Consider the following 20,217-nt stretch of genomic DNA (forward strand, 5'->3'; position numbering starts at 1 on the left):
CCTTTTCTTGCACAATTGGGTTGAAAACAACATCTTATTAGTGTCCCAGCTGTCTAATCAAGAGGGGCAGTTGCTCTCATATTCTGAATTTCTGACCAAATTCAGTGTTCCAATATCTCCTAGAGAGTTTGCTATCGTTTTGGACGCAATTCCTTTAGGTCTTATGCAACTTCTGCAAGATAACAACATACCAAACAGACTGCCAATATCTAGAACAGATATCACTATTAATGGTATTAACATAAAAGACAGGAAGTGGAATAATAAATTTATCAGAATATTACTGCATAACCCTATTAGCTTACGGTCTAAATTCTTTTGGAATTCCCAGTTTGAAAATATCAATTGGAATACGTCATGGACTTTAAGCAACAAATATTGTGTAACTAATAAAGTAAAAGAAATTCAATTTAAAATTTTACACTTAATCTATCCCATAAACAAACAGTTAAAGAAATTCAGAAATGAAATATCTGATGTTTGTTCCTTTTGTGGTATCTGCACAGAAACCATTCCGCACTTCTGTTCATCTGTTTGAAATATTGTCTTGTTGTAAGATTTTTTTAGATGGGAAAGATATTCTATTCTATTATGGGAAAAAATAGTAATTATGTTTTTATTTTAAATCTGTTTATTTTATATGGTAAATTTTATGTTCACAAATGCAAATAGTCCTCAAAGAAGCCTAATATATTCTCCTGAGACCCCACCCATTCATTTATGTCCATTGTAGTGGACATTTTGTTTTTACATCTATCTTTTCACTGATGTAAGGAAACGTATTTATTCCTGGTGTACACTAAAGAGGACATGCTGTGAAATTAAAAATAAAAATAAATTTGAAAAAAATCTAAATTGTAAGATGTAATTTCCTCCGAAGACAAATAACCTAAAATTGAAGGACACTTTTTTCCTTAGGTCTCAGGAGGATATGCCAGTTTAAGTTGGAATTGGAATTTTATTATAACACGTTGGATGGACTAAAAAAAAAACGAAAAGCTGTAAAAACTATCAGTTTATATAAGGTCCTGAAGAATCTTTTGTTAATGAGAAAGAATATGTACGCCTCTTTCTTTAAAATGTAATTTGTATTTGTTATGCTTTTTACATTGTATGTATACTGTTGAAAAAAGCAATAAAAAAAGTACCAGTCATAACTTCTCCGTACATTCGGGAAGTTCATTTACGGGTATAAATACAAACCGTCTGATTCTTAGTCAATTACTAGCCAATCGGAATCGTCAATGCATAAAACAAGCCAATAGAAAATTAGGTTATGGGTGGGACATCCTTTCAATATGGAATGGGTTACAGGCGAATGAGGCAGTGATAACCGGTTTGTGTGTGTGGAAGGAGTGCTGTTTTTACTTGATCGGACTAATTTTGTGGTGATTAATTGAGCTGAAGCGATTCTGATATTAATTTATAAGGGCTCTGGGCGGTATTTGTTATGGAATTGGACAAAATGGATGAAAACGGCTGGAAATACCACGGCGAAGGAAACAAGAGCATAGTAGTTTCTCATATTCAGGTGAGTCGCTTAGCTAACTATCAAGCTAACTACTGTTTCTTGAATGTAGAATGCAAGTATATTAATTTACGGAAGCACTGGGCAAAACTGACACTGGGGTTAAATATACTAGTCACCTGACAGTTCAATTCAAAGAGCCATGTTTTAAAATTGAATATTGAAATTCTCATGGAAGGTGTGAAAGCGCTACTTTCGGACAGGTTTTATGGTCACGTTGTGATTTACCAGGTTACCTTAACTGAAAGTGTATGTTGCCAAATGTAGTACAGTCATAAAAGATACGCCTTCATGTTTGTACAGAATAGATAGCTTAGCCGTTATGACAGGATTTAAAGTGGTTAAAACGGTTCGAAGAGTTTTTTTTAATCCAAAAAGTTTATGCGGTTAACTTTAGCCATCGTTGTTACATGCCACAGATTCTCTCATATACTTATGGTCTGGTTACTATGTAGCATAGAGTAGTTTTATCGAAAGTGAAGGCGGAATTGACACTGTAACAGTAACCTCTGACGGTTTTTAAGGTTTTGTTTAATCGCTGCGAAAGGAGGTAGCTCACTGGATATCGTGTTAGCCAAACTTTCTTCATTGTGAACGGAGGGATGTGTGACTTTGTGCAGACCTTCCTAGAAAAGTTTTGAATCATTTGGAGAAAGTTATTCGACTCATTGGTGTGTATATATATGTATATGTAGACACACACACACACACACACACACACACTACAATACAATACAATACAATACTATATTTTATCCCATATAGCAGCGGTCACTAACAGGCGGACCGCGGTCCGGGTCCGGACCCAGAAGCTGTCCCATACGGACCCGGACCGACAGCCAAAACATTTAGTTATTATTTCAAAACTGACGGGGCGCTTTTATTTTAACCGGCGCAGCGTTTGTAGTCTTTTTGGTAGTGGTTTAGCAGTAGAACCTGAAATCGTAAAGCTGAAGCCAGCTGGCCGAAGTTCTATGTCACGTGACAATAAATAATGTCAAAACTTTTTGAATTGTACTGAATTAATTTGATTTGACAGTCCGGTACTGATTACATACAACGTTGATGCAACTAATAGGCTACTTAAATATATATCACACTATTAAATAGTTAGACTTTATGATCATCTGGACCTTTGCTTCAAGATTTTTTCTCTAACTGGACCTCTTTAAATTTTAGTTGAATACCCCTGCCATATAGTATTGTATTGTAGTGTTGCTTCATACCTGGGATGGTGAAATCTCTCTCAAAGCCTCCACATTGTGTGGATTTTGCATGTTTTCTTCATTATATCATTTGGCCAGGGACTGTTGAAGGAGACCCCCTGTTTAACCTTTGAGACACAGCTGAAATTCTTTGGCTGTCATGCAGCCATAGGCATGGTTAGTTTGAGCTGGTTTGTGCTATGTATCATTGCGACCTGAGGGGGAATTGTTCAGAAACACCTAACCACTTCCATGAAAGAGGAAATGTGCATGAGGAAACATCTGTTTTTGTAGACAAGTGCTGTTGAGCACAGTGGTTAGCTGAGGAGGTCTCATGTGTCTGACAGACAGATTGTAGGTGATATTCGCCAGGGTCATGTGAACAAGTACAGCAGAGAAAAAGTTTGTGAACCCATGGAAATTCTTCAGATTTCTGCATCGATGGTTTTGAAACTGTGATCTGATCTTTATCTACATCACAATACTGATGGTCTTATCACACAAACATTTGACATCTTCATTGAGCAAGTGCTTTAAATAACAATGTCAATATTTAACAGAAACATCAACCAAACAAGTTCTCTAGATGTGAATCTAACCTTTGCAGTGGTTTTGGCGTACTACACTGTAAAACAAATCCCGTTGTTTTTACGGAAAAAAGCTGGCAGCTGTGGTTGCCAGAATTATTCTGTAAAAAATACTGTACACGTGTAAACAACTTTACAGAAACATCTATAAATTGTACTGGATTTCAATGTAAAACAACCACCAACTACATGTAAAGTTTACTTGGTTTCAGTGTAGAATAAACAACGATTAGATGTAAACTATACTGAAATAACTGGTACAACAGCAGCATGTCCCTGCTAAATTAACAGAAAGAAGATGTTGAATCTACAAATTAACTATGTAAAAGTTATAAAGCTGTTTACATTCTTAACGAATTTATTTACGGAATTACTCTGGTAACCACAGCTGCCAACACTCTCTTGCCGAGGTAACACGCTCTGTATTAGGCAACTACATCAGGCACCCAAAGAGCACCGAACCACTCATATACAGGAAACACGAGGTTGTCAGACGCTCAACTGTAAGACGCATACACGGTGGGAGATTTACGGACGCTAATTACACACGAGGATCGGACAGGGTACACATAAGACACAGGTAAACACACGCGACAATAAGGAAATATAACCATTAGCAATAACAACAACAATACAAGGGCTATTTACAAATGTGCGCGGGGCATGCTGGGACATGAGCCCCGCCGGTGCTGCAGTATTTTTTATCACCTCAGTGGAAAAATACCTTCTTATCAACGGACCAGAGGTGTTGCCATGAGGCGAAGTTCTGACGGTAGCCCCAAATGTACCGTCAAAAGCTGTCTGACAAACCAGAAATCCTGAGTTGTGTGGCCTATTTCTTGTTGGTTCGTAGCGCACATAGCAAAAAGCAAGTGTTGATATATCATTTAAAGTTTTACTGTTTCTCATCTGTAAAGCACAGAATATTAATTTGTAAAATGTAACACGGTTTCTTTCAGTATAAACAAAGTTGACCTGATTAAAAAAAATATTATTTTCACACTGTTATGGTGTAATTTTAACTGTATTGTACTGGTTTTTATATTAGTTTGTTTGCGTTTAAACTACAGTAATTTGTTAACTCTACCAAAAATTAAAAAAAAAAAAAACATATTTTTACTGAAAAATTAACAGTTGTTTTTGGTTAAGTATTTTACAAAATCTTAATGTCAAATATACGCTGCTCTATTGTCTTTCCTTTTACAGTTTTTTTATGTCGCTATTTTACAGAATTTCTCAGTTAATTTCACGGACATTTTTTACAGTGTATGCCCCATTTCTATGAAAAACTTTCAACCCATGTATATTTTTAGGATGGTTTGCTTGAATGGCTTTCTTCAAATCATGCCACAGAATTTCATTAGGAATGTGGATAGAATATTGATTCTAAAATGCAAAATTTCTTCTGTTTGAGTCACTCTGTTGTTAATCCATCCTTGTGTTTTGGACTTTTGTTCAATTGCATGACCCCACATTTGAGTTTTAGTGAACTAACAGAAATCCTGACATTCTGCTGTAGAATTTCCTGATGCAATTTGGAATACACTGATTCCTCTGTGATTGCAAGCCATTCAGAGTGACACAGCACGGTGGCACAGGAGGTAGTGCTATCGTTCAGCAACGCAAGGGTTGCAGGTTCGAGCCCTGGTTCCTCCTGACCCCATCAAAGTGTCCTTGAGCAAGACACTGAACCCCAAATTGCTCCCGGTGTGCAAGTTGGCGCCTTGCATGGCAGCCTCTACCACCGGTGTGTGAATGTGAGTGTGGATGGATGGATGTGAAGCATGAGTTGTAAAGCGCTTTGAGTACTCGTAGGAGTAGAAAAGCGCTATATAAATGCAGTCCATTTACCATTCACAGCAGCCCCACCACATTAAACTCCCTAAACCATGCTTCAGAGATGGGAATTTTGTTGTTGGTATGCAGTGTTTTTTCACTAAACTCTATAGAAATTTATCAAAAGAAATCAACAAAAATTGTTACAATAGTACTTTACCGCTGTCCTTTGAAAATGGGCAACAATGTTTTTTGGGAGAGCAGTGGTTGCCTCTGCAGTAACATCCCATGAACAACTGTTGATTCTGGGAGATTCACAAACACTGATGTGTTTGAGATGCCTGAAGATCCATAGATCCATGGCTGTACCATAGACATTTTTGTTACCTGTTTAAGGATTTTTTTTTTATTATTATTATTTTGTAGGATGCCCAGAGTTAGCAACATCACTGAATTTCTCCCATTTCCAATTAGAGGTGGGCGATACATCGATTTTATCGATTAATTAGAATTTACACTTCAGGATGATGTGTTTTTATGAAAATCGATTTTATTACTTATTGTACACGCGAGCGCCAAAAGCGGAACTAATGCGACGCACCGTTCATCACGGGTAAATTAAAAACTGTTGCAACCAAAGGAAACAGCATGACAAATTTATTCCAACACCTAAAGCAGAGGCATACAGCGGAGTGGGAGAAGTGCAGCTCCCAGCGAAATGAAAATAGCTGCAGCACCAGCACAACATCCAAAGTTAAGCAAGCAACCGTCCCTGACACGTTTTCGAACTATGTGCCATATGATAAGAATGGGACACGGTGGAAGGCAATAACAAACACTGTCGCGATGTATATTGCAAAAGACATGGTGAAATATACATACTTTTATACATAGTTTCTAAAAGTGTTTACAATGGCATGGTCTGCCATCTCACTTACAAGCATCTTTTTTGGATTTCACTTTTTTTGGATTTTGGATTTTAGATTTCACTTTAGCCGTAAAGTAAAAAAAACTAAATATATATATTGATATATTTTTTATAAAATTGATTTATTTGTCATCTGCAGTTTGATTGAGTAGGGGAGGGGAAAATCGAAAATTGGATTTATTGTGAAAAAATCTGAGATTTTTAGGCCATATCACCCAGCTCTATTTCCAATTGATCTGCTTGATTGATTTTTATGAAGTGGTTTAAGCTTCCAAAACTCATGTTCTGAAATCCTCTGAAATCTTTACATCCAAGTTGCACTTAAACATAACTTTGGTTACCTGATCTTCATAAAATTATTGGGTGGGCCATTTTTCTAATGTATTTAAATTGCCTAACTCTAATTATCTTCCTCTAAAGTGTCATTATCCTGTATTTGTTTTCAAAAATATTTTTAACTTTTGCCTTGAAATAATTTCCTTCATAGTTTTTGTCTGATAAAGATAATGTAAAATGTTTTGGGTGTTTCTTAAACCAGAACACCAGGAGGGATAAGAGATCACAGATAGCCTCTCTATCTAAGGAGGGATAAGAGATCACAGATAGCCTCTCTATCTAAGGAGGGATAAGAGATCACAGATAGCCTCTCTATCTAAGGAGGCAGAACTCGCAGCATCTCAAAGAAATATGGAAGAACTCTATAATATCACAAGGAAATTGTCTGGGACACATCGACAAAATAAACCGATTATGGGTAAGAATAGCCAACTACTTTCAACCCCAGAAGAGCAACTCGATAGATGGGTTGAGCACTTCCAAGAGGTTTTGAACACCACCAGCAGAGAAGCCACATATTCTTAAGACCAGGACACTGCTAAAGATCAAGTGTGACAGACCAACAAAAACGGAAATAAAAACTGCAATCAAATAACTGAAAACAGGAAAGGCTGCTGGCCCTGGCAATATTCCACCAGAAACCCTTAAAACTGATAAATATATCTACAGGCATGCTCTGCAGCCTATTTGGGAGGATGAAAAGACACCCAGCGAATGGGCAGAGGGGCACATAGTGAAACTACCAAAGAAAGGGGACTTAAGAACAACAGCTACTGGGGGATTACCCTACTTTCAGTGCTCAGTAAGGTCTTCAATCGGGGCATCCTCAACCGTCTTCAGGAAGCTGTGGACAAGAGGCTCCAGGATCAGCTAGCAGGATTTAGGAAACATCGCTCATTCACAGATCACATAGCAACACTATGCATCATCATTGAACAGTCTATTGAATGGAACACGTCCCTGTACATGAACTTCATTGACTTTGAGAAGGCTTTTGACAGCTTAGACCGGACAGCACTATGGCAACTAATGGAACACTATGGAATCCCCTCCAAGATCATAAACCTAATCAAGAACTCGTATGATGGCACCTTATGTATAATCATACATGCAGGCCAGCTTTCCTGGAGCTTTGAAGTCAAGACGGGTGTTAAACAGTGATGACTTACACAAAATGCAATAAAACTTGGTCTCACTCCTAATACAACAAAACCACAAGTGATCAAGATCCACTCCAAAACCAGCAACCTCATTTTCATGAACAGCACTGCCCTAGAGGAGGGAGGAGCTTTTACCTACCTAGGCAGTGTTGTGGATACCACCGGAGGGATGGATGCAGACAGCAGAAGCAGAATCGACAAGGCTAGAGTGGTGTTTAACATGCTCAGAAAGATCTGGGGCTCAAAAAACATCTCCACCAACACGAAGATACGCATCTTTAACTACAATGTGAAACAGGTGATGCTGTATGGATCTGAAACATGGAGAACAACAAAACACACAAACATTCATCAACACATGCCTAAGAAGGATACTACACATTTGGTGGAAAGACAAGGTGAACAATGTGGACCTGTGGAAAAGAACAAGTCAAGACCCCATTTATTTACAAATCCGGAGGAGAAAATGGAGTTGGATTGGTCACACCCTCAGAAAACCTGCCACAAATATTAACCGTCAAGCCCTGAAATAGAACCCTGAAGGGAAAAGGAAATGAGGCCGTCCCAGAAACAGCTGGAGAAGTGTAGAGGCAGAAATGTCAGAGAGTGGGCTCAACTGGGGAGAACTCGAGCAGAAAGCCATGGATGGAGTGAATGGAGGATATTCATCAACGGCCTATGCACCCAACAAGAGCAAAGGGCTTAGTGATGATAATGAAATCACTGTGTAAAGACGCATAAAAATGATCGACATATGTTATACAATTACAGTAAGTTAGGTTACCAAAAGCAGGAGGACATAGCTACACAACCTGAATCTTTGTACAGCTGTTTGGATGTGTTAATATTGAATAATTATACTGTAAAAATGGGATTGGATGACAGTTTTTCCCCTGTGCAGTTTATTTATATAATATTTGTATCCCCAATGTGCAGCACTCCCAGGTCCTTCGATTTCTTAAGTACTCCACAGAAGACCTTGAGCACCTGCATCAGGTAGGATCCTTTTGCTAGAATGCACTCATATGCAGACCCTTTAATTGAATGCGCTCATGTGCAGGATGGACCATTTTATTTATTTTCCCAGACCTCTGTCACACACTCCAGAAGGCTCCTGATTGTAAACTCAGTTGTGCATTGCCTTTAGCATCTTTTGTCTTGTTAAAAGTACAGTGGTACCTCGGTTCTCGAACTTGATCTGTTCTGGACTCTGGATCGAATCCTAAAAAGTTCAAGTTCTGATCGAATTTTTCCCATAACAAATAATGGAAAACCAATTAATTGGTTCCCGGCCCCTCAAAATTACACCTAAATTTTTATTTTTATATAATATACACACACACACACACACACACACACACACACACACACACACACACACACACACACAAAATGAACAGGAAAAACAAGAGCAGCACTTTTTTTCTTAATGGCTTCCAAAACGATAAATATCTTATCCCAACATTACCCCTGTCCTGCCCCGATTGTCTGCTCCTTCCGTGTGCCACGCCCCCTTGTTAACCTCGTGTGGGATCCCCATGTGATCAGCTGTTTCTGGTTGTTGTCATTAGTCCTCTGTATTAAGTCCACGTTTCAGTTTGTTTCCCCAGTCCGGTCATTGGATGCGTTCGACTTGCTTACAGCGCTGGCTTAAAGCAACGCATTCTGATCCTGACGCAATGCATTACGGTTAGATGCATTGCGACCTCTCACCCTGCTGCACAAACTGGAACCGCCTCCGGGACGACACACCTTTGCCCTTATTGGCTGAAGAGTTTAGTTACACGCATGACATTTGTATCCCAGGCAGTTCCGATGCGTAATCTGCTATTTCTCCCGAATATCACGTAAAGCAGTGAGAACTGGTTTTCAGTTAATTTACCTGCTAAAATAAAGTTTAAATATATGACATAAATGCTCAAATAGTACACGTAAGTTAGTGGTTTGTTTGTTAGTTACTGTAATGTTGCGCTGCTTTATTTGGTTAATCGTCCAGTCTGTGAAGAAGGCATTCAAGTAAGAATTGCATTGTAGTATGACTAATTTCCTGGCGCGTACAATTTATATTAGGTCAGCATTCACAGTTTGACTTCTGATATTCAGATCGAGTTCTAGGTCAAACTGGTTTGTTCGACTTTCAAGAAATTTTAGTTCTAGTGAGGTTGAGAACCGAGGTACCACTGCAATTTCATTTCCAAAATTGTTGTTTTTTTTCTTTATTCGTATTAGGCAAGCCAGCCATTTTGTATGAATTTGTTTCCCCTTCATTTTATGATCCTGACCATGGACATCACTGTTGACATGAGCAATGGGAACACCTGTAGGGAACTAATGAAGACAAAGAGGGGTGTAACATGTGCTTGGGCAAAATTTCCTCATGTCACTGTGAGTCACGGGTGTGTTTCTGCTATTCTATCTTTTCAGACATCAGAACAAGCTCTGCAGGACATTCATAATATCGTGGACTTCAGTACACACATCATGAGGCCATTGCTTGGGGAGATCAATGTGCACCACGGAGTAAGCCTGTTTAGCATGTTACAAGAGCGTTTGTGGTAATAACTTAAAAACACTGCTGACTATCATTATTGATATTTGCCAAGAAAGATAGCCCTGTCAGCATTACTGGTGAGTGCTGTTTACAAGTAGCCAAATGTGCTGAAAACCGATTTGACAAATCATGGTTTGCATGAGCACTGAGGCATGGCATGGCCTCTCCCTGCACTGAAGTTTGAGTTGTTGCTCTGCAGGAACCTGTGAAGTTACCTCTTGACTTTGTGAAGCGGCTGGCTTTGAGGGTTGAACAAGAAAGACCAGGTAAAATAATAATAATAATAATAATAATAATAATAATAGGAAACTATTGATGCAACATGGTGCTTAGTCCAGTGTTTCATAAACACCTTTCTCACACTTGATTGAGGTTATAATGAACTAAGCTTTCACTGTTTCGGACCACTGAAAAAGTACTTTGTTAGTTTTATAACTGATGTGTTCTCAGAACCACAAAAGCACAGGGCAGAATCTGGAGGTATTGCTTACAAGTATCTATCCAGAATGTTCGAGAAAGGTAGTTCAGAGCAATGTGTGTCTGTCTTTTTCTTCTCTTCTTTTTTTGAGTGCCAAATAAGAAATTGATTGAGTTCAGTTTAGTCAGAGTATTTTAGCACAAACGGTACAATATAGCATTTGAAGTAGTTACCTTGTCCCCAGACATGCTTGTTTTATTATATTTTGGTAAGACTACATGTACACCCTTCCGTCTCTTGTTTTCAGAGTGTGAATCGTTGCCGAGAGAGCGATTTCAGAAGTAAAATGAGGAACAAAAATGTGTTCAGTTTCTATGCTAGCCAATGCACCTGCCAAATATTTCTTGCCCGTGCTAGTTGTTAAAAATGGCAGAGTAGGTTAGGATAATCATCCACTTGGCTGAGCAAAATCCACCCTTAGGACTTCATGAAGCAGTTTTGTACTGCTTGCTTATCTAGTTTGTTTAGGGGAATATTTATTTTATTTTATTTGCTTATTTGAACTATTTCACCAGAAATGACCAAGCTTACCATGATGCTAGTTAGAATTCCCTTGACGTCTGACGTAAAGTTTGTGTTTCGCAGAATCACGCACTGACAAGGTTATGGACCAGTTCAGTGGGTGGGCCTTATGTCTCCCCAATCTGACCAAGTTTCCTGACCATCATCGAGAGCACAGACCCCCACTTTGTATAGAAATCAAGGTACACTGCCATTAGGGTGGAAGTCAGAGCTCTGACTGGCTTATGATTGTTTTCGAGACTGAGGTTGTTCCTCTGAGCTGGTTTTCACTTCCGCAAAGTCATTTTTAATGCGTTGTGTGTGTTTTTTTTTTTTTTAAAGCCCAAATGTGGATTTCTTCCATTTTCGAGGCAAGTTACCAAAGAGGTTAAGTGGAAGGTGTGTCGCTTCTGCATGCATCAGCGCTTGAAGGTAAACACTGCAGCCCTGTTAGGAAATACGAATGATAGGCTGAACCAAAATAAAAGTACGATTCCCCTTTGACAGCGCTGACATGCACACGTTTGTGTTGGCATAGCAGTAGATTAGCTGATGTTTCAATAATAGTTCAACATAAGTGTTTAAAGCCCCTCGGGTTTTTTCTGTTGCTGTTTACAGAAAGGTTTTACTGGTAGATAACTTAATATCACCTGTTTACACGGATAAGAATTTGAGACTCAGTAACCAGTAATTTCACATTACACCTATCAGAGTTATGGTAAATTATGGATGTGCTTTTCTGTAGGTGAGCAGTGGTGTGTGGAAGAGACTCAGCAAATACTGTCCTTTGGATCTGTTCTCAGGGTGAGATTTTAATGTGTGGAGTTTGCATGTCATACTAGTCCCTTTAAATACTTATCTTGTGGTATTAAAATAAGCATCTGATGTTTTAAGCAGAAATTTCTGTTTTGCTTATTTTAAGGAACACACAGAGAATGTATCTTGCAATCAGAAACTTGTTGGATGAGCCACAAAATAACTTAAAAATATTCAGGGTAAGTTTATGTGTGTGCACGCACGTGAGAGCTCATGTGGAACTATGACTTGGTTATCGTCAGCTACTTTACTGTTCTGGATGATTGCCACTCAGCACAATGGTGTGCACATTCGGCAGGATGGAGAGCTTATCTATGGAGGCATGGATGACGCCGGCCAGCAGCATGATCTAAATAAACTGACGCAGCAGCTTCGCTCGTACTTCTTCCCGACCAACATGCTCATCCAGGATCCCCCATCCAACAAGGCCGTGCTGAACAAGCTGAGCCAGGTCATCATCACGGCTTTGCTGACCAGCTGGGATGCGGAAGGTCCCACGCAGCCTACTAGGGACTACGTTCCTGTGGGCAGGGACCAGTGCCATGCCAGCCTGCCGCTTCTGGATTGTCTCAAAGGTGAGGGCCCGGGGTTTAAAAGAGCATTTGCATTGAGTTAAAGGCAAACATGGCCACAAGTTCAAGCAGGCCAAGTCAAAGCTGGTACCAACTTGAGAATGGAGACTCTTGAATAAATGAACATTAACTTAAATTACATCATGATTAGAATTGTGTGCTAAAATACTTAGCAGGTCCAGTTGCCAATTATGGTTGTCATGGGAAGAAGATGCCATAGTAAATCTGAGAGGCGATTGATTGTTGGCCTGGGTTTGGGTACAGTGGACCTGGATCCATAGACAAGGGCCCTTTTAATGAGTGCAAAAAGTAAATGTGAATATTTTCAGCAACTCCTTCACAGGTTTGTAATTGGGCTTGATCTGGTTGTTGGGTAATTAGGGCTTCTTGGGCAATACATTTAGGTATCTGTGTATCTTTGACTTTCAGACAGGCCGAGCATGAAAGTAAGAATTAGTGATATGTCCAGTAGGTATTTCAGATTGTCCGCTACCGTTGTTATACAGCACACCAGAGCCTGCCGAAAGACTGTGTCCTGTCTAAAATCCTCCAAGTTCAGCGACTGGATGACCTTGACATTGAAGGACTCTATCCTCTGTACAAACGTGTTGAGCGGCACCTAGTGGAATGCCCTGAAGAAAGGTATGTGGACTGCAAGCTGAATTTATCAGGGTACTGTAAGCATTTTGAATTGCCTCGTCTGGCTTGTAATGAGCCATTTGCTCCACTGGGGGGTAGACAAGTGTAAAGTTTAAATCGGAATTGTGCTGCATTTCAAAGGGTTCTTCGAATGTATCTTTTAATGTTTGGTCTCCTCATTTTGAGTGACTGGTCTCACAAATTTTCTCATAACTTCTCAGGACCAGATTGCAAATAGATGGGCCTTACAATGAGAAGTTTCTGGAGAGAATGAGACACTGTCCATCTGAAGATAATGGTTCCATCGAATATGCAGTGGGGAAGGTTAGTAGGACCTGACCAGAATTACAACACTGGCCCAACTGGGAATTTCAGAGTACCCACTGTTTTTACCCCTCGTAAACCAGCAATTTTAACACTGAAGATGCATCACTTAGAAATTGTTTTTTCTTGAGGTTCTCATTTGTTTAAATGTAAATCTGCTTGACAACCCACAGGTTCACCAGTACAGAGTTGCCATGACAGCCAAAGACTGCTCAATCATGATCACGCTTACCCCTTGTGAAGGGGATGAAATGTGAGTACAGCAGTGGTGTAACGGATCATGGTTGATCCTGATCCTGATCCCTACGGATCCTCCCATGAGTCATTTGGTTTTGGAAATGAATATTGAAAAACAAGTTTTTTTTTTTACTTTTGGTTTTATTTGGAAAAACCAATGAATGAATGATACAGATTCAAAAGTCATCAATATGGAGTTGGTCCCCCTTTTGCAGCTATAACAGCTGCCACTCTTCTGGGAAGGCTTTCCACAAGATTTGTCTGTGCAAATTTTTGTCCATTTATCCAGAAGAGCATTTGTGAGGTCAAGCATTTATGTGGGATATGAAGGCCTGGCTTGCGGTCTCTGTTCTAGTTCTTCCCAGAAGTGTTTGATGGAGTTGAGGTCAGCGCTCTGTGTGGGCCAGTCAAGTTCTTCCACACCAAACTCAGCAAACCATGTCTTTATGGGCCTTGCTTTGTGCACTGGGACAGAGTCATTCTTCTCCAAACTGTTATCATAAAGTTGGAAGCATAGAATTGTCCAAAATGTCTTGGTATGCTGATGCATTAAAAGTTCCCTTCAGTTGAACTACGGGGCTTAGCCCAACCCCTGAAAAACAACCCCATACCATTATCCCTCCTCCACCAAACTTTACAGTTGGCCCAGTGCAGGCAGGCAGGTAACATTCTCCAGGCATCTACCAAACCCAGACTCATCCATCAGACTGCCAGACAGAGAAGTGTGATTTGTCACTCCACAGAACATGTTTCCACTGCTCCAGAGTCCAGTGGCAGTGTGCTTTACACCACTCCATCAGACGCTTGGCATTGCACTTAGTAATATGAGGTTTGCATGCAGCTGCTCGGCCATGGAAGCCCATTCCATGAAGCTCTGTGGTTAATGCCAGAGGAAGTTTGGAACTCTGCAGTTACTGAGTCAACAGAGCATTGGCAACTTACACACTATGTACCTCAGCACTCTGTGACCCTCCTCTGTTACTTTACATGGTCTGTTACTTTACATGGTGTGGTAGTTTTTGTTCTCAAACGCTTCCATTTTGCAATAATACCACTTACAGACCATTGATTATCTAGCAGGGAAGAAATTTCACAAACTGACTTATTGCAAAAGTGGCAGACCATGTAAAGTACCACGCTTGAATTAACTGAGGGTGCTTTTCCACTGCACCAGGTACCATGCTTTTTGTATTTAAAGAAAGACTCAAATGTACGGTACCTTAAGGTGTTGGCTTTCGAATGGTGTAAAAACTGGTACTCACACTGAATGACATCACAACGTGAGGCGGGTATTTTTCTTTTTACTGAATTTGAAAATGGCTGTAATATATAGAGATGCACCAATACTGATATTCGGATCGGTATCGGCGCCGATCAAGACCTATTTGACGGATCGGGTATCGGCCATGCGTGACCGATCCACGTCCTATACTTACTTATTTAGTTTTTGGCAATCAATCGCACGACAGCTCTTTCCCATTTTGCATGTGTTTTTTTTGCGGCATTCAAATCGAACGCTATCGCTGCTCCTCAGTCTTTTTTTGCTACTCAGTGGGCGTGAGTACAGTGACTTCCGCCTGCTCTGACGTCATGCACATACCCTTCGCAGTACGAGGAGCGTAAAGATGTGATGTGACGATCTGGGAGTATTTTACGCGTTTAACAGAAATCAGCAGCAGAGCGATTTGCAATCTATGTAAAATGAAGTTTTACGGAGGGAATAGCGTTTAATGGACAATCCCATTTAAAAAAGCGCACGCAACTGCGAAACAAAACAATGCAATGGATGATTTGGCAGTCGCTAACTTAATTGGACTGTTTTGCAAACTCGCTGCAGCTTGTGATACAAGAAGGGCTGCCATCGCAACAAAAATGTAACTGCGCTGACGCCACTTGTCTATACTTCCTTTGAAGATATTCATATTGAACTGCAAATGCCTCAAAAACGCTTAAAACAAACGAGGTGGAACAGTACGTTATGTATGTTTGTAGTAGCCTAATTAAATATTTTTTGTTATACATTTTTTTCCATCTGTATCTACTAGCTTAAAAAAATAATATATAAAGTATAAAAAAGTAAAAAGACCTCTTGTATCGGAATCTGTATCGGTTTCGGCAGTTGTGTATCGGAAACGGATCGGAATTGAAAAAATGTGGATCGCCCATCTCTAGTAGTATATTATACGGCTGGACTATGTACAACATTAATACTAACATTGCATGTTATGTACATGCAATTCTTACATCACTAGTCATCTAGATATAGCATTTTCATACCTTCATATTGTATGGACATTATAGTGCAGGGCATTATAGTGAGCATTGCATGTGCTCAGACAAAACTCATTTTCATTCTTGCCGTTTTAAAATCACTCCAAGATGAGTTTGTGAGAAAATTGTATAAAATGCACCAGTATTTATTACAACAAAATCCACATCGCGATATTTGGAATTTTTCCAAAATCGTGATGTCCTACTGTATTATACAAAATACCTTTTATTTCTTGTCATACCATCATGATCTTGTATCGCAATTAAAGCTTGAATCTTATTTGACATAACAAGACAAATAAGATAATGATGGATGTCCTTTATGGACTTCCATATGAAAAGAGACAAAGCAGTTATGTGTTCACTTAATGGGGCATGTTAAAAGTGGGAATGCACATCAACAGAAAGAGAAAGCTAAGGGAAGGCTGCCCAAAGTCCAGGAAAACCCTGTTTAGTGGAAAATGTTGGTGACCTGTGTCTGGTATGGAAGTAAATTAATTAATAGAAGGGATTTCACAAGGGATAAGTTCCTGAATTAATAAAAGGAAAGCAAAGTTGTATGTTCCAGGTTTTTGTGATGTAAAAAACGAGAACACAATAAATCATTTTAAAAGTCTTCCCACCTTTAATGTGACCCACAAACCTGTACAATTCAATTTAAAAACAAACAAATCTGTTAGGGGGAAAATATTTTAAAAAAACATTCAATAAGCTGGTTGCATAAGTGTGCACACCCTTAAATTAATTCTTTGTTAAAGCACCTTTTGATATAATTACAGCATTTAGTCTTTTTGGGTAGGAGTCTATCAAAATGCCACATCTGGACTTGGCAATATTTGCCCACTCTTCCTTGGAAAAGCGCCCCAAATCTTCAGATTGCGAGGGCATCTCTTATGCACGGCCCTCTTCAGGTCATCTCACAGATTTTCAGTTGGATTTAGGTCTGGGCTCTGGCTGGCCCTTTCCAAAACTTTAATTTTCTTCTGGTGAAGCCATTCTTTTGTTGATTTGGATGTATGCTTGGGGTCATTGTCTGCTGAATGGTGAAATTCCTCTTCATTTTCAGCTTTCTAGCAGACACCTAAAGGTTTTGGCCCAAAGTTGACTTATAATTCCCTCCACCTTGACTAAAGCCCCAGTTCCAGCTAATGAAAAATGGCCCCAAAGCATGATGCTGCCACCACCATGCTTCACTGTGAAGTTGGTGTTCTTTTGGTGATGCACAGTGTTGTTTTTGCGCCAAACATTCCTTTTGGAATTGTGGCCAAAAAGTTCAACCTTGGTTTCATCAGATCATATTTTCTCTACTTCTTAATGACTGTGTTCAATGTTCCATGGTATATCTAATGCCGTGGAATTTTTTTTGTAGCCTTCTCCTGACTGATTAGTTTAAGAGATTAGAGATTAGTTTAAGGGTGTGCACATTTTATGTAACCAGCTTATTGTACATTTTTTATATATTCCCCCAACATATTTTTGAATTGTACAGGTTATAGGTCACATTAAAGGTGGAAAAGTTTTGAAATGATTTCTTGTTGTCTTTTACATCACAAAAACCTGCCATTTTAACAGAGGTGTATACACAGCCACTGTAGGAGACTATTCTAAACCACTGTATATCAACTCTCTGTACCCTTGCATTTGACATTGAGTATTTTGGATTGTCTTTCAGCCTCGGATCAACTCTGGAGATTCCACACTCGAAGCCCAAGTTTAGAAGCGCTGTGTCAATCGTAGACTTGGACCCGAAGCCATACGAGAGCATCCCTCACATCTACAAACTGGACTCTCAAATTGTCAGTAACTACGTGAAGAGCATGCAGTCTGAACCAAAGCAGGGGTTGCCAGAACTCTTCCTTGACGACAAAGACTGCACACTGGTGTTTCATCCTGTCTGAAGAAGCTTTCTATAGCCTGGGTTGCTGCACATCTTGCTTCAGAGATATAGACTATCCAGTAATGTGGCTGCTCTCCTCACAGCGAGGACAGGAGGCTCAATGCCAAAAACAGAGTGCAGCTCTGCTGTTCGTAGGAGGTTATGGGTGCTTGTCTTGGCAATTGCTATTTTCGTTTTGGGAAATCCTTGTTAAGGGACCTTCTGGAACACAAGGTGCTTTACTTTATGGGTTATAGCAGCGTTTCCCAACCCGGTTCTCAGGGACCCACAGAAGGTCCACCTTTTTGCTCCCTCTCAGCTCCCTGCCAGCCAGTCTGCAATTTTTGCTCCCTCCCTGTTCCTGGAGCTAAAACATGGACTGTCTACGGGTCCCCGAGGGCCGACTTGGGAAACACTGGGCTATAGAACATGGTCTGGGCATGTAGTTGCATAGAGCCCCCTGGTGGTACAGCATAGTTCTGTGTCCCCAAACCACTCTGTGTGCATGCATGCTTCATTGGGTGAATAAGATTGAAGGTGCAGAGTATATTTTGTTAAATGGTCGAACTGACTGTGTGTCTCAGATATTTAATGGTTTGAATTTCAGGTTTTCTAAGTAATTTATTTAAAAATCTACTGTTTCATCATTTGTACCTTACTGGGCTGGACCTTTTAGATAACCTTGTATCACTCACTAAGCTTGGGGAAGATTAAAATGCATCTTGGTTTCCTGTCTGAGGCAGACTGCAAAAAACGAGCTAACCTTTGTGCCCCATTAAGAGCTGGCCGGTGTTCCCACACTGCTTTGCTAGTGTGTTTATATCTGCATCATCTGCAGTGGGAAATTTTTAAGTAGTGATGCGTTTTGGCTTTTTATTTTTAAAATGTTTACCTTTAATGAAAGTTTTCTTGCCCACTCACTGTTCCTATTTTATCTTCCTGTTCAACTACATGGCATTTTGTGTTGAATGATGGTTTTCCAGTCTGCTGACTTCAATTTACACAATTCCTGTACAGTGCAGGTTAAACATTTTCAAGTTTTTCACAAAACATTTTTATCATCCATTGCACAGCACAGTGTGACAGGTTTATGGTCGGTTTCAGATTATGAATATTAGGAATTTTCTGATGATTATTAAATTATCGGCAACTTATATATTCTGTGTGGAAGAATGGCTTGCAGGTCCTTTTGTGGGCCAACAGTAAATTCACCTGAAATAAAAAATAAAAAAAAATCATTAAACATTTGGCTTAAGTGTTTGTGGTTTCATTGTCTGTGTGTCTTCTTTTACTGAGCATGTCACTGGGCGCAAAGACACCAGTCTCCTTCTGTTCAATAATTTAGCACTTTCATAAGAAAGAAACTTTTTATTCACTGGAAATGTTGACTTCAGTGTCTGTGACTGACTGGTCGTTTTATGTGTGTCTGCCTGTGATCTTGAAGGACCAGCTATTTGAGTTTACGGCGACTAAGTTCCACTGAACAGAAACGTGTGGTGTGGTCTCACTCCCCATCCTCCCCATACATTTCGACGCTGAGCTTAGTCAGTGGCTTGGCGTTCTGTGTGTAGCCAGTCACTGGATGCTGGAGAGGATCTTACGGTGTTCTGTTTCCTCATTTAACTAGATTGAAAGTGGTTCATGCTAATGAGCGCAGACACTTGGCCAGATCCTCTTGAGTATGAATATAGTAATTTTCCTTTGTGCCTGCGATAGATGGTAGGTATCCCTCTCCAATGTGGCTTTTTCCCAATGAATAAAGGAAAAACAGGATGACCTTTCCGACCTACGTACGAAATGGAGACATACTGAAGGTATTGTTGGCTTTCGCCTTTGTTTCCTGTTTGCCTGCTAACTGACCCCCATGAACCCGTAAGCTCTTCATGAAGGATGCCTCTGCCATTCCCCGCTCATGAGGATTTTATCACTTCAGCTTTTAAAACTATTGCCTGTACTTGTGCGGCGAGAGGTCAAATGTTTTTTTCTCTCCCTCTCCCCATGTTGGGGACTTGCCGCTGATTTCATCGGTACTTTCGAAGTTAGCATGTATGGGAAATAAGCTTGGATAAATTAAGAATGTGCTGATTTTGGAAAATTATAACAATTTTTTACACTTCAGGAAATGAGTTGTTTTGCTAGGAACAGATGTCTGGTCATAGCCAATTATTATGAATTATTGTAGAAATTGCTGAGTTATGCAAAATGAACAAAAATTAAGCAATGCATATGCCTGTTACTGGGTGTGTTGTGCGTGACACTATTGCTCTCTCTTGTTAGCAGGACTAAGTCTTTTAAACTCTTTGTTCTTCATTGCAACATTCAAGTTAGAAAACAGGTTTGGGTCTACTAGTACTGTGTGTTTAATAAATGGGGGATCTCCAATAAGGCCAGCAGTGTTAAATATGTGTGGTGAAAGTTTTGCAGCCAGGGAT

General features: G+C 39.8%; 1 protein-coding gene across 1 annotated transcript; it reads left to right on the plus strand.

The window, feature by feature from the left end:
- The first annotated feature begins 1,271 nt into the window (after nucleotides 1-1,271).
- On the plus strand, nucleotides 1,272-19,034 carry LOC111855777 (inositol-pentakisphosphate 2-kinase-like). The gene is made up of 13 exons (XM_023835142.2): nucleotides 1,272-1,531; nucleotides 8,457-8,516; nucleotides 9,945-10,040; nucleotides 10,271-10,337; nucleotides 11,135-11,253; nucleotides 11,393-11,482; nucleotides 11,796-11,854; nucleotides 11,973-12,045; nucleotides 12,165-12,441; nucleotides 12,945-13,080; nucleotides 13,299-13,401; nucleotides 13,575-13,654; nucleotides 17,582-19,034. Exons 1-13 carry the CDS (start codon nucleotides 1,451-1,453, stop codon nucleotides 17,805-17,807), a joined length of 1,467 nt encoding a protein of 488 aa, XP_023690910.1. The 5' UTR covers nucleotides 1,272-1,450; the 3' UTR covers nucleotides 17,808-19,034.
- The last annotated feature ends 1,183 nt before the right edge of the window (nucleotides 19,035-20,217 follow it).

This window comes from Paramormyrops kingsleyae, chromosome 6, assembly GCF_048594095.1.
Source record: "Paramormyrops kingsleyae isolate MSU_618 chromosome 6, PKINGS_0.4, whole genome shotgun sequence".
Classification (NCBI taxonomy): domain Eukaryota; kingdom Metazoa; phylum Chordata; class Actinopteri; order Osteoglossiformes; family Mormyridae; genus Paramormyrops; species Paramormyrops kingsleyae.